We start from the raw sequence: 15,098 nt of genomic DNA on the forward strand, positions 1-15,098 counted from the left end.
AGCGGCGATACACGAGCACATCTCCACCGTGAGAGGAGCACGCCGCTGGTTCAGGTGCATCAGAGGTCGCAACACGTGAGACATCTGCTGCATTGGGAGATTTGTTTCTGTAAACGCAAAAACCCATTAGTGTCTGAAGAGTAAATCCAGCCGTGGCCACCAGGGGGTCGGCAGGCAGGTGAGAGGATGCACAATAACCAAAAACCCCCGGATGTGTGCATGGTGTTTATTATTCTATATTTAACATGATAAGAATAAAGAGAAATACAGAAATGCACCAAAGCAAATGGAAAGAAATAAAGACAGAACTTGCAGAAGGAAGGAAGAAAGGAAATGAAATGAGAGGGAGAAGAAGGAAAGGAGAAGAATGAGAAGGAAAGGAATCAAAAGGAAGAAGAGGAAGGGAAAGGAAAGGAAAGGAAAGGAAAGGAAGCAGGGCTGTGACGTTGGTACTGAGGAACGGCCTTAGAAAAAAAAAATGAAGAAAGAAGTGTGAAAGAAGAGAGGGAGTGGGTGAGGCGGAGAGAACGAGAGAACGAGAGAACGAGACGATAGAGAAAGAGAGTGGGTGGAAAGGCCCAGGGTTGCCATGGAAACTGGGAGCTATCAGCTGACTCCATGTTTTCCACTGGTCCCCCCCCCCCCCCCCACACACACACACCCACCACCAACTCCCTTCCCCTCCCAGTCCCCTCGTCTTTCCATCCCCTTCTCCCCAGCCCTCTCCTCGTCCTCCTCCTCCCCCCCCTTCCTCTCAGGTGAAAGAATATGGAGTGATCATGACGCTCTCTCTCTCGACCACACCCCTTTCACCTTTCTCTCCCACACCCCCCCGCCCCCACCTCTCCCTCCAGCATCACTCGCTCTTTACAGTCGACCACACCTTTGTTCCTTTCCACCCACTCCCTCCCTCTCTCTCCGCTCTACTTCTGTCAGACTGACGCTCTCGACACTGAAATGTAGAATAATAAAAAAAGAGAAGAAGCTCCAGCTCTGATCGGAGAGGACAGAGCGAGAGAAGAGGAGGAAGGAAAAGAGAGAAAGTTTCTGATTGGAGCTCAGACTGAGGAGATGAAGGAGGACGATGTGTGAGCAGCTCATTAAAAACAAGGCTCCAGAATCTTCATGAAGTTTGTCCTGTTAGAGGAAGTGATGATAGAGACATTCAACTGATTCTGTGGATTTCAAGGGGAGAAGAAAGTTCAGTTTGACACGTGACGAGTTCTGGTTCAGATTCAGAGGAACAGTTTGATTCACGGTGAAGAATGAACTTCAGGTCGTCCTCTGACCTAAGAGTCTGAAGCTTCACGTGATGGTTCCATAGCTTCATTTGAACTGGTTTGTTCTGGTTTCACAGTTGTAGTTAATTCTGTCCTGTCGTCATCACCTACGTGGGCGGAGTCGGCCTATACTGGACTCTGATTGGTTTGTAGACGTGGGCGTGTCGTTAGTCAAGCATCAGCACCTCCAGTACTCCACAGAACTCCACACTACTTTCTTCTTCTACTCTTTAAAAGCAGTTTTTCATAATTGCACCTTATCATCATAAGTGTAATTTCTACACTTCAAATCTGCTGTTTCCTGATTTGTTGTTGGATCTGCACAAAAACTTCACAGCCTCATATGTGTCCACTAAATATTCCTGAGCTGCTTCATCAAGATCCATAAAATAATCTCTGGGAAATTGGGTGAAAATGTAAAAGACACACCCAACGAGAAAAATGACTTTACAAAAACAGATCCGCCCCAAGTTTTTTACGAGATCTCTCATGTGCCATCCTGCCGACAGATTACATGCAAATCTGTTGGGTAGTTTTTGTGTAATCTTGCTGACACAGAAACAAAGAGCGGTGAAAACACGAGCTCCGGGGCAGAGGTGAAAACCAACAGGCCCGTTAATCCTGCGTCCTGTGTTTTTTTTAAAGATCCAGTTTGGACGTATAATTAAAGGTGAAGCCGCCGGGTGTGAACAACCGAGTGATGATGAGGTGTGTCTCCACTGTTTGTCTCTGGAGGACGTCTCAGAGCAGAGGAGGAACTCGTTCACTCGGGCGTCACCTTCATCATCTTCGCCGATCAGAAGTGAGGGCGGGGCCCCGGGAGTCACGTGCACGAACACGCACGTGCACTAGCATGACGAACGCCGGAGGAAGAGAAAACCGGAGGAGGAAGCTGGCACCGAGAAAATGTGACTTCGCCCTCGGCTCATTACTCAGAGAGAGTTTTCCAGAGAAGAAGGTTGTTGGCTCCAACATCGAGATTCTTTATTGTCATTAAACGGCTGCAGACGATGACACCACAACAATTACACGTCCGTCAAAGTGACAAGCCGTAATTTATTAAAATAATATATATATATAATCCATTTGATTTGCTCTACATCAACTTTAAACTGTGGTTGAGGTCATAACTCGTTTCTCTGAACCAAATAAACAATCAATTGACTACTGGAGAAAATAATGAGCAGATTAATCCATAATGAAAAGTTCAGCCACATCTCAACAATAATTATATCTATTTATACTTTATTTTCAAGATTCAAGTACAATTCAAGTACAATTTACTGACATACTTTTACTAAGTTACCTTTTTAAATGCAGGACTCTTATAGCAGTATTTCTACACTGTTGTATTTGTACTTCTACTTTAGTAAAAGATCTAAATACTTCCTCCACCGCTGCCAATTTACTTTCTGGGATTCTATAGAGTTCAATTTAGATGTTTGAGGAAATGAACTGATTTGTGTCACACGTATGTTTTTGTTATCTGTGTCAGAGTCGAGCTGTGAGTCGTTGTATTTATTTATCCACTCCTCTTCCTCTGCCCCCCCCCCCCCCCCGAGCTCCAGTCACGTCTCTGTGAATCAGACGCTGGCACGAGGCCACAAAATAACCGTCTCTGAAACAATCACAACAATCTGTCAGGACTCAATTCACCTTGAAACAATAAAACCTGCTCTGTGACCGCAGCACAATGAAGAGTAAAGCCCCTCCCTGATCCCAGACCTGCTGCCGTGCTCGTTGCCGGAGCACGCCGCTCGGCTCCATCATTAAATGGGTCACCCAGTCTTCGCCTCGCAATTAATTCATGTGATCTCCAAGTTGAATGGAAGCAGGAAGCAGCTGTGAGGCGACGGCGAGAAGACGAGGAAGACGTGGAGGCGTCCAGAGGTAGAAACACGCCTCGGCCACGGTGAGATCATGTGACCACATGCGTGTGATTACACCATCATGTGTAGAACATGTCACTGAAGCCAGAGAAGCTGCTTTGTCCCGTTTCTCTTAATTCATCCCAAAAGAGCCACAAACAAAACCCCAAAGTGAAGCCAAGTCATCTGGGATCGCCCCCCGGTGGCTGGCTGCAGTAGCTACAGGTCATACACCCGCCTCCTCCATGTTAGTGAAAGGGATCAACTCATACACGTTGAGTAAAGGAGGTTCCTCCCATCAAACTGATGTGTGTGCATCATGATTCTCATACGTTTGGTTTTAATTAGCTACTTGTTGTTATTAAAACGAGTTCCACTCAAAGATCCCAGACGTCAAACTTCTATAATAACTATTTATGTGTTAGTTATGAGTGAAGGCGTGTCGTGAATATGTCGGCAGCCGAGCAGACAAACCAGACACACACACATAAATCACAGATGACAGGTTATATGAAAAGTTTGGCCGACGACGGCTGCTCCAGTTCCAAAGTCTCTTTAAGAAATTACAGTTTATCGATGTGAGGATTCCACACTGAGCATTTTTAATCCTGATTTTGATTCAGTTTCTCTTTTACTCTTACAAACTTCAGTTAATGATCCTTTTTATCATTTCTTTTACAGTCTGATGATTTTATGAAATCATTGTTTTAGTAGATATCCGAGAATAAAGATTATTATTACAAATGAAAACAAATTCCAGAGTTTCTTACATATAGCTACAGATAACATGCGGTTAAGTGCGGTTAAGGTTTTATCTCTGTTAGCTGGGACTTACCCACAAGCCCTTGGTGTCATAGATGAATTATTCCATTACCAGAAAGGGAACCAAGTTCAAATCAGCAGATTCTCTCGGCCACTACCAACACCTCTACCTCTGCCCGTCTCTTTAACTCTGTTCTTCCAGAACATGACACAGCGAACAGGATCGTGATCCCGTACAGGTTCTTCAGGTCGCGAGGGGAAAACAAAACGTTGGAAATGCAAACAGGTCCTGAGCTAAACCGACGAGTATCTTCCAGGTGTTTGGAGGAATCGGAGCCAAGTTACTGCCCAAACTGAGTCAGGTCACAACAGGGTGAAATCACAGAGAGTGAGAAGCTCCCTCCACCTGATGGGCTCAGGCTCTGCTGCTAATGCTGATCCGTGTACAGGATGAAATCCATAGGTCTGGAGGTCACACACACACACACACACAGATACACACACACACACACACAGATGGGAGGATGGAGGGACAACGAGGGAGGTGAAGGGAGGAGGAGAAGGAGAAAATGATGACGGGATGGAGGAGAGAGATAAAGACCGAGGCATTGATTTGTTGGGAATATGTGTGTGTGAGTGTGTTAAATGTGAATTTGTATGTGTTGTGTGAGCATGTGTGACTGTGGGTGTGTGTGTGTGTGTGTGTGTGTGTGTGTGTGTGCGTGTGTGTGTGTGTGTGTGTGTGTGTGTGTGCACTGGAGGAGATAGAGTGTGAAGGCAGATAGAGACGACATAATAAAGACAGAGAGGAAAAAGAACAGCTGGGGGAGATATTAACCACGAAGCACGCGGCCCCGCCTATCACACACACACACACACACACACAGTCACACACAGTCACACACACACACACACTCCACCTCTTACAGCCTGACCCGCCCAGAGAAGCACCAACTTGCCCCCGCCCTGCGTTAAACGGTAAGTCTACTCCACTCGCTCGGCTCGGCCCACCTGTTAGCTGGCTGATCCCAGAGCAGTGTGAACATCTACGTCTCCCTCGGCCCCGGGTCACCTAAGAGGAGTCACCAGTGTGGATTTCCTGGGTGCTAAGTAACTTGCTTGTCCCGAGCACCCACACAGGACGAGCAGAGTCCACAACCCTAAAGCTGAATCTGCAGGTTTCACATCTTCAGACGCAAGATACGTTTCAGGATTTTCACTCAAAGGGTTCAGACTGTTTTGAAATCGGCATAAAATGTAATATTAGTAGAGAAAAGGTTTAGAGAGGAATCCTGGATGTCTATTCAACTACTACAAGTTCAATTTAATACTTTTTAAGACCATGATGAGTGAAGTTATATCTCTGGAAATACCAAATTATCTCTAAAGCTACAGACAGGATCATTAATTCAGACCAGAGGTGTTTGTAGACGATCAAGTATCAGCTCCATGTGTATCTGTTTTTTTTTTATAATAATATATTAATATTCTCTGTGTTTATTTACCTGAGAAAAACTAAAACACACTGAGAAACTAGAAAGTATAAATGCCGACAAAAGTTAATTTCTCATCAGCCTCATAATCCTGAATTTGAAGCACAAATGAAGTTTAATGCATTTTAACACAATCTAAACTTTTTAAGGCCTCTGCAGAAACCTAACTTTTATAATAGAAGATCTAACTTCAGTTCAAATGTAAAAACACATGTCATGACACACAGCCTGACCTCAGTGACTCAGCTGGATCTGGACTTATTCTCACTTAACTTTAAAGGAATAAATAATCCTTTATCCTTATTTACGTCTTCATTTCCTACATTTTCCTCATTTGAGGCTCTGCACATTATGAAAACTTCTAATGAAAACAAACTAAAAAACCTGTTTCTCTTCCACATGTGTCGGTTTCATCTGTTTTCTTCATGTTATGAACAAACCCCTTTTTAACAAAGCTTTGGACAAACAGACAATCTGGAGGAACGAGCTCGACAGGAGGCGGATTGTTTTCAACTCCCAGGAAGAACTGGTCTGGACTGTGTGTTTAATCAGATTTTATGATTATGAATAGAAATCCAGTTTCAGAATCAAACTTCTCTCTCCCTGCTCAGGAACGTGTGGAGTATCAGCTGACAACATCTAGAAATTCCTGTAGAGCATCTCTGTAAAACCTGTTTCCACGTTATCCAGCTGATCCAACGGCACAATCAGTTTTTTCCTGAGAATAAAACATCTCTGCCGACAAAACAGAAATAACCAGCATCTAGAGGGACGGACATTTTAAAAAGGGCTAAAAGGGAAACTGTGGATTCTTAAAAACGTCCCTCGTGCTTCAGGGAGGGGAAACATGAAACTGTCCGTTGACCCTTCGTGTTTTTCCCCAAATCATCACTTTTACCAAATGGAAAAACCACAGATTCTCTGGCTCAGCCGTCCTGGCAGCGGAAACCTTCAACAGCCAGAGACGCTCGGCACAGACACCGGCCGGCGCCCAGCGACACCTCGGCCGCCCGACTCAGGAAACAGTCTATTTGTGTTGGAGCGAGGTGGATTCATTTCACCAGGGGAGGTTTTACTAACGTCGTTATTTTAGAAATGAAGAGACGGGCGACGCTCAAGGTGAAGTGAGGATGAAAGTGAAAACTGTGCACAACAGTAAAACACCCAGTGAAGCTCGATAATACTCAAACTTTGTATCTGAAGTTAAATGTCAGTTTCAGACCCGATATCAAGACATTTTAATGAATATATTAAACATATCTAAGTAGGATTTTAAATGTTCTGCTGAAAACTGGTGATTCTTTCTTCATAATCTAGGAAAAAAACATTTTCTTTAATGGTTTGCATTTATAAAGCTCTTTACAAGTCAATCACTCAAAGCCACACTTTTAACATCTGCTTTTTATTTCCCATATTTCCTTTTTGACTGATTCCTGTAGGTTTCTGTATCTGTTCTGTTTTATATTCAGTTTCCTGTTTGCTTTTTGTGTGTTACTGTCTCTGCTTCTATTAATATATATAATTACTCATTTTTCTCTCACCCAACAGGTGATATGTCTTCATCTTAAAGTGTAAACTTATAAATATCTCGTGTGTTTCTTCAGCTTCTCTGGGATAAACATCCAGATCCTCCTCGTGCACACAGAGCACACGCACATGTATGTGATCGGTGCTGCTCACACACGAAGCAGGCAAAATAAAGTTCTATATGTTTGGTTGGATTTGTGTTTTCTTTTTATTTATCGTTATTTACTAAAAGGTTTATGGTTAAAATGTAAAATATCAAACTGTGTATACATTTCTTCGTCATGAAGGTTTGATAAGGACATTTTAAGATTTTTATATATATTTTGTATCTGAAAGGTTTTAAACCCAAACATCAATTTCAGCCCTAAAAATTAAAAGCATCGAACTTGCTCTAATGCAAACGTCTCAAAACGTGACCTATCATCAATATGAAACATCAGCAGATTTAATAGACTGGAGATAACTCAGATCAGCACACACACAGACACACACAGACACACACACTGACATACACACAGCTGCTCTTTTCCACTTCCTGAACGCTTCACGCTGCAGGAAGTGGAACTGCCAACGATGACATCATCATCCTGCACCAGCAGAGGAAACTGCACCCCCGTCCAATATCTGCAATATACTCGTGTTTTTTCCTCACATCATCCCCCTCTCTCTTTCTCCCTGTAACCCAAAAATTGTGAATGTGCTGTCCTCTGAATGGGCCGAACACACACAAACACACACTCACACAACCACACACACATGCACGTAAACACACACACACACACACACACAATGGGGAACACTAGTGCCCTCCTGGCAAAAGCACAGTAAATAGGCCCCTAACCTCTTATGTCCCATGCTCCTTCACACACACACACACACACACAGACACACACAGACGCACACATACATAGGAACACACAGGGAGTAAAAGAGTTGTGTGTGTACATTTGTGTATGTGTGTGTATGTGCTGTGGACGATCTTTGTGCATGACTGCTCCTGTTTGCCGGAGGACAACTGACTTGTTTATGTGCATACATCAGTGACACACACTCACACACACTCACACACACAAGTACACATATGCACAGAGGACCTCATTGTGTGTTTGTGTTTCTATTTGTGTGCATGTGTGTGTCTGTGAGGGAGAGAGAGAGAGACATTTCAGGGCTATTCACTGCACTGTGCTGGCAGGTATTCAGAATGTGTGTATGTGTGTGTGTGTAAGTGTGTGTATGTGTGTATATGTGTGTGTGCGTTTTCGCCTTTGGCTCAAGTGGTGAATTAGAAGAGGGAGAGATAGAGTGAGAAGGGGGCAGGGAGGGGGAGAGAGAGGTAGAGTAACAGAGAGAGAGAGAGAGAGAGAGAGAGAGAGGGAGGCTTGGAAAGGTGGAGGAGGAAGAGGAGAAGGAGGAGGAAGGGGTGTGACTGTGTGTATATATGGGGGGGGGGGGGGGGGGGGGTGGGGGTCAGGCTAGCACAGTCTTTTCGGCAACTCCCGCCAGAGCCGCGGTTGCCATAGCGACGGGGCGAGCGGAAGCAGAGCCTCCCTCGACATATCCTATTAGGGCGAGAGAGAGAGGGAGAGAGAGAGAGAGAGAGAGAGAGAGAGAGAGGGAGACAGCAGGGAAAGAAAGAGAAGAGAGAGGAGAGAGAGATATGGGAGAGGAGGAAGAGGAGAAGCTGGAAAAGAAGAGTGGCGGGAAAGAGAGATGACATGTGTGTGTGTGTGTGTGTGTGTGTGTGTATTTGCATGTGTGTGTGTGTCGTGGGAAAAACAAGAGAAAGTTTTAACTTTAGCTTGAGAGCCGTAACGAGGCGGCTGAACGACCTTTGACCTCCTTCTGACACCGAGGAGAAACTTTGAACCGGTCTTTTCATCCTCCCCTCTTTCTTCTCCTCCCTCTTAATCGTTCTTTTATCACTTCAACACACTCGGGTCAACACAACTATCAGAAGGCGTTTGACTCCGTTCACACTGTCTCAGGTTCGAGCGTCTGTCCGTGTCCCCGTGAGACATGTGAGACACGTGAGACATGTGAGACATGTGAGACATGTGAGACATGAGACAAACTTTCTCCTTAACATTCTCTAGCATTTCCTCTGCAGCTCTACTCAGTCTCTCCACAGGGAGTTAGCTCCCGTGCAGGAGTTGTGATTGTGGGTCAACAGTGTAGTTTGCAGTTTGGATACGAGCATGAAATCAAAGAAAAACCTGCAGATAATAATTCTAACCGCCGCAAACGAGGTTATGTTTTCATCTGTTTACTTGTTGTCCAGCAGGATTATGAAGATTCTCATGGACGGATCACGATGACACTCGGTGTGAGGATGAGGGACGGGTCGGTTAAGAACCTGTTACATCCGGTTCAGGGGCTGATCCAGGAAGTATGTTTCTCTTCCATTAAAATTGTGAGATATCATTTTACTTTAAAAGTCAAAAACGAAAAATGTCTCTGGTTCCAGCTTCTTCAAAGTTGATCAGATATTATAAGGTGTAAGATGTGAAGATGGGTCAAGATACAGTATTTGAGAAACCTTACACAAGAAAAATTATACGAAGATTAAATATGATTTGTTTTCAGTCTTTGGACGAGACAAAGCTAAAAGTGATAATAAAGAATTAACATTGAGACCAGACGTGTAACATGTGACATGTGAACACGGGAGGGATCAGCTTCCTGGAGACTTTATCTTTGGACAGGAAACTCCACTCCCCTCTGAGCTACAGAGGTGTGGTCAGCACACACACACACAAACACACACACACACACACTCACACACTAACACACACAGACACACACACACACACACACACACACACACACACACACACCCTCTGCTTAAGGATGCCTTACGCAACACAACTCCACCCAGCCCCCACCCTCCACTAACCCAAACCACACCATGCTACAAACACCAATGCGAATACACACACACACACACACACACACACACACAGCCACACACATGAGGCCCCACCACTCCCCTCCCCCAGGCCTCGGCCCTCACAGCCTCATGTGAACATACTAACGTAACACTGCCTTTTTTTTTTTCTCCTGTGAAACAAGAGATGTTTTTGAAATATGTGAAATTATATTTTCTGACAGCAGATGAACAGCAGCTTCCTTCTCATCCTGCGTCACCTCCGCTCCACGTTACACTTTCTGAGGCCATCAGGTTTTTAGTATCAAGCAAAATAAAGAATCAGATGAAACAATAATGACGGGAAACATAAGATAAGAAAGAAATACATAAATATTTAGATGATCTCCCACTTGCAATCTTCAAATCCTTGTTTTTTTTCATATTTAGAAATGGTAATTTAACAATTCAAAAGTTACCTGCTACTGTTACTTTGGGAAAGAGCCTCAACATAACAGTTATTTGACTCATTGGTGTCATTTGAGTGAATGGAAGTATGTTAATTATTAATAAAAGAGGACCCAGTATTGAGCCTTGGGGAACTCCGCAGTAAAAAGGCCGTTAGTGTGAGCGCCAAGTTGTTTCTGTCATGGAGCCAGAGACAAACTGGGAATGGAGTCCAAGTCTTGACTGACCAGTGTCATGTCTGGACAGGTATGACGGAAATTTGTGTGCGTTTTCTCGACAATAGAAATGTCTAAGATGTGGTTTGCACACAAAAAAGACACAACAGACGAGCATCCGCTGAGCAGAGCAAACCTGAACTGATCTGTAAAATCACATGTTCCACCTTGTCCAGAAAAAAACACAAGCCGGCCTGATGAAATCTCAATGATCCACATTATTACTGATATCAAACGACAGATCAAAATAATAAACTCATAAATCAAAAGCTGGTTGTATCGCTGTTTATTCCCCTGAAGATAAACCAGTCCAAACAGTCACGTGTTCAAATATATCTCATGGAGGAAGTTTTCTTTATTTTCATTTTATTAGTACATCCGTCTCTTCACAGGTGTCAGACCTGTTGTTTCTCTCATAAACGATTATTCATTTACTATTTCATTATTTCTCTGTGGACTCAGAGTTCATAAAAACTCTGGCCAAGATATTTTAGACTAATCCTCAGTTAACACAAGTTTGAACTCAATTATAAACAGAGATTTAAGCCAAATCAACTCACGATGAGATTCAAAAACAACTAAACCTCCATTGTCTTGATAGGTTAACGTTACTTTTATTGTTTTTACTCTCTGCAGCTCGTTTGCTATTGGTCCAATTTGTTAGATCTCATCAGTCATGGAGGCGTGGATCACAACTTGTGCACGATGTTGCTGGATTCTCACTTGTAATCCTAAAGGTTAAACCGACGTCACACGAAGACGTACGATTCCACATATGAAGATTAGCTGAGAATGACGAACAGCTCATGTGACTCAAACATCACCTTTACCCCCATCTCCCCCTCGCCCCCCTGAACACCCCCCCCCTCCCTGCCATTACAGCCAGTTCTGCCTTTCCAACAATCTCACAAACCCTCGGCTTGTGAATAACTCTCACAGATCCTCTTCAGGTGGCGTCACACCAGCCCCTCACCTCCGTGGCCCTTCCAGTCAAGGTAACAGGATAATAAACACCTTCTGCTGTTGCCATGCCTTCCCTGTGGGTCCAGCCATCATGGCTGACGTCTTCCTCCGTTTCTCTACAATTACAAACAGGGGCCACATCACTGGGAGTGACAGGCGCTCGGCTAACGAACCACAAACCAGCATTTGTCACGATGACGGACATTTGCCCCAAAGCCTCTCTAATGATTTCCAGAGTGCACGGCTCAGGCGGAGGAAAACACCTGGAATAATCACAGAGAAAATGTATTTTTATATTTGCATGAATACACAGGACCTTTAATTAAACCACTACTGGAATAACTAATTGCACCTTTGGGATTATGCAGCGTTTCTTAAATTAAATCTGGTTTCACTCTTTGTTCATTTAATCTGTCAAACGTTATTCTGTGATTTGGGTTTCGTGCAGTTTCTCTGCCTGATAGCATTGTTGGCTCTCCTAATGAAAACCAAAGGGAGCGGCAGAGGGCGAAAACGGACAGCCGTCATAATCCTGGAGTTCAGCCCGTCGTTATCTGCACGTCCACACCCTGGCCACCTCTCCACCTTCCCCTCGTATCTCCCCTCTCTCCATCTGCAGTCTGTCATCAGGCCTCCTCGCCACCAAATCCTTTCTATTTCTCTCCCTATTTCCTCCTCCTCCTCCTCCTCCTCTTCTTCCTCCTCCTCCTCCTACTCCTCCTCCTCCTACAGCTTCCTCACTCCCTACCTCACCCATCCTCCACCCATCCAGCTGACAACACCCTTCCCCTCTCAGCTCAGTATGTAGGCTGGGCTAATGGTTTCTATACGGCGCCTGTGACAGGCCTCACCGTATCATTACGGCTCACACCCTTTATTCCATACCCTCCTCAGTCTCTGATAATAACAGAGTACTCGGAGCGACTCATCGTCTTAACGCTGGCGTTTGGAAATTCAGAGGAGCGGCGACGATAACCGACGACTGCAGTGAAGTTATGAATGTTTCAGATCCAAAGCTTTTTCTTCTGCGTCTTCGTGTGAGCAATCAGGAGGTCGAACTTGAAAAATGCCACAAAATACACAAGTAAATATGATTTGCAGAATGTTTTCTTATTATTTACTAATGAGAAAACCTCTGTTGACCCTTTAGATTCATCACAGGATCCAGTGTCAGGGTCTCAAACCTGAGGTTGATAACAACTGGTTAATATCTTTAACTTTTATGAATACAAAAATCTAAATATATACTATATTAAACAGTATACCAACTAAGTGAGAGATTTATATAAAAATATAAAGAAAGAAAGAAGCATGAGTCTTTAATCTAATTTAACTGTGATCACAATTTACTGTATTTGTCAGCACTGAAATGAATGTGCTTACTGTAAATTGGTTTGGATAAAATCAATTTCATGTAATATAATAAAAAAAGAGGTCTGGCATTCTTTGACATGTGACTAATAAAATAAAAAGCCAAGGCAGATATGACAATACTAGAATAAAACACCTGGTAGAGCTCATATGTCAGTAAGGTTTAATAATCTCCTTAAAATCAATAAAGCTGCACCAAATTACACATCCTCACATATCTCACTCCTCATTTTCATTGAGTTCTATTAATTATTTTCAGGGAAGTAAAATACAAATATCGAAAAATATCAACCGATAACACAATGTTAAAAAAACTGAAATAATATCCCGGAACTGCACCGAGATTTTCTGGATTCGTCCCTGAGACAAATCACATTCATTTGTTTTTGCCTATTTCTGCTTACAAAATATACAACTTTTATATAATTGAACTATGATCACAAGTACCCCAACAAACTAACCCAAACAAAGATAAATACCAACTTACAGCAATAATCAGCTGTAATGTAATGTAAACAAAGAATAGGAATGTTTGACATCTGCAGCGAGGAGCGACCATCACAAGCAGAATCTAAACAACAAAGATATTATATAGAAACCTATATAAAGGCTTTTGTGTTGAAGTAATCTTGTTTTTTTGGCATATTCAAGATAATATTCTTGTGTAAATCGGTTCATTAACCGTCCTCATGGTAGAAAACTGTTCTATCAGCGAATAAACAGTGTAAGTAAACATTTGGATTTGATTATCTGCTACGATTTGAACTGACTAAATAGTGAAGGTCACAAAAAACAAATATCTCTGGGAAATCAGGTGGATTCGTTCTCATGAGAACTGACAGAGTCAAATCTGAGAAAATAAGAAACATCAACTCCTTCACTTTATAGAAACTCCCTGATTCGGTGTAAATCATAAAGCTCGGACGGAGAGAGGTTCGATCCTGGGAGATAAAGGTCAGAGTTCAGGCGGCGTGCAGGCCGACCCCGGCAGGAGTTTATTTTCAAGAGGAGCCTTTCTCCTCCCAATGATTCACGCAGCCTGTTGTCAGCGACCTCTGACCTCTGACCTCACCGCTATTTGTTTCCTGGAGCTCGTTCTGCTGATTCCCTCCCTCAAAGTCCATCAGGATAATAATGAACAAAAGGTCAACGCTGGCCGCTTGAAATGCAAAACCCGCAAATGTCAACACACACTTCAGCGACAGGAGCAGAGTGTTCTGGTCGGTGACGTTTTTACGGCGGCTCTACCTGCTGCCGCTCGGCCCGCTGCCGCTCGGCCCGCTGCCGCTCAGCTCCCTGACATCACGCTGACAGAGTGGAGTCATCATGATCTTAATATATCCTGTCATCTTTATATATCCACAGAGGCCAGGCAGAGGTCACAGGTTTGTTTTCTGCTCTGAGCTGCTTCACTCCACGTTCACACAAATCATTCACTGCTGCTGGAATCAAAACGCTGGAGTTTTAAAAACCTAATCATGTTAGTTCCGTGTGTCACATGTGACCTCAGGTCCGGACTGACACGCCTGAAAAGGACCTTTTAAGCGCTGGGCAGGGGGGGGGGGGGGGTTCTTCTCCTGGAGCGACAGTGAGGGGGAACTGTTACTGACAGGAAACGATAGCAATGCTTTTAATTTGTAATCCACCATCAGTCGTGACTGATAAGAACCAATCAGGGAGTCTGAGGCATCTCTGATTCCAAAAGTCTCAGTTTCTGTTTGTCCAGAGGAAAATAATAATGATAATATCCAAACTGTATTTCTGTAGCACTAATCAAAAAAAAGAAAAATAACACAAAAACTAAAGAATATATTTAAAAACACCATTAAACCCAGTTAAAAATCTGCTTCAAACAATGATTTTAAAAACAGATACAGTGCTGAGAAGAACTCATCTCCTCACACAAGAAGTTCCAGAGCCTCGGGCCCTGATGGCTTCAGCAGATCAACCTGAGTTACCATCTTTGACTTTAGGAACGACTAACAAGTGGTGGAAGATCTTAGATCACAGTTTGAAGCAGAGAGAAGAAACAACCCATGAGTTTTCAAAATAAAAGAGGTCCAGCTGCTTTGTTTATCCAATGGGAGCCTCTGTTGTGAACGTCCCCAGAAATAAAACCACTGCTGTCCGCAAGAGGCAAAACTCAGGGAGAAGAAAAAGAGGAGGATGAAGGGGGAGAGGACGAAGATGAAGAAGATGACAAAGAAGAAAAAGAAGAGGAAGATGAAGGTGACGAAGAAGAGGACAAAGAATGAGGAGAGGACGAAGATTAAGAAGAGGAAGATGAA

At 43.5% G+C, this 15,098-nt stretch overlaps 1 protein-coding gene across 2 annotated transcripts in view; it reads right to left on the minus strand.

Annotated features, from left to right (window-relative positions):
* Positions 1 to 11,396: 11,396 nt before the first annotated feature.
* Positions 11,397 to 15,098, minus strand: part of LOC128457428 (uncharacterized) — a 34,040-nt gene continuing 30,338 nt past the window's right edge. Inside the window, exon 3 of one of the 2 annotated variants that reach the window (XM_053442108.1) lies at positions 11,397 to 11,555. In XM_053442108.1, coding sequence (XP_053298083.1) covers positions 11,529 to 11,555 — 27 coding nt within the window. In that variant the 3' untranslated portion in view covers positions 11,397 to 11,528. Of the gene's footprint in view, positions 11,703 to 15,098 lie in introns of both variants that reach the window. The other variant, XM_053442109.1, reaches the window with a different exon arrangement.

This window comes from Pleuronectes platessa, chromosome 15 (assembly GCF_947347685.1).
Source record: "Pleuronectes platessa chromosome 15, fPlePla1.1, whole genome shotgun sequence".
In the NCBI taxonomy this organism is placed as follows: domain Eukaryota; kingdom Metazoa; phylum Chordata; class Actinopteri; order Pleuronectiformes; family Pleuronectidae; genus Pleuronectes; species Pleuronectes platessa.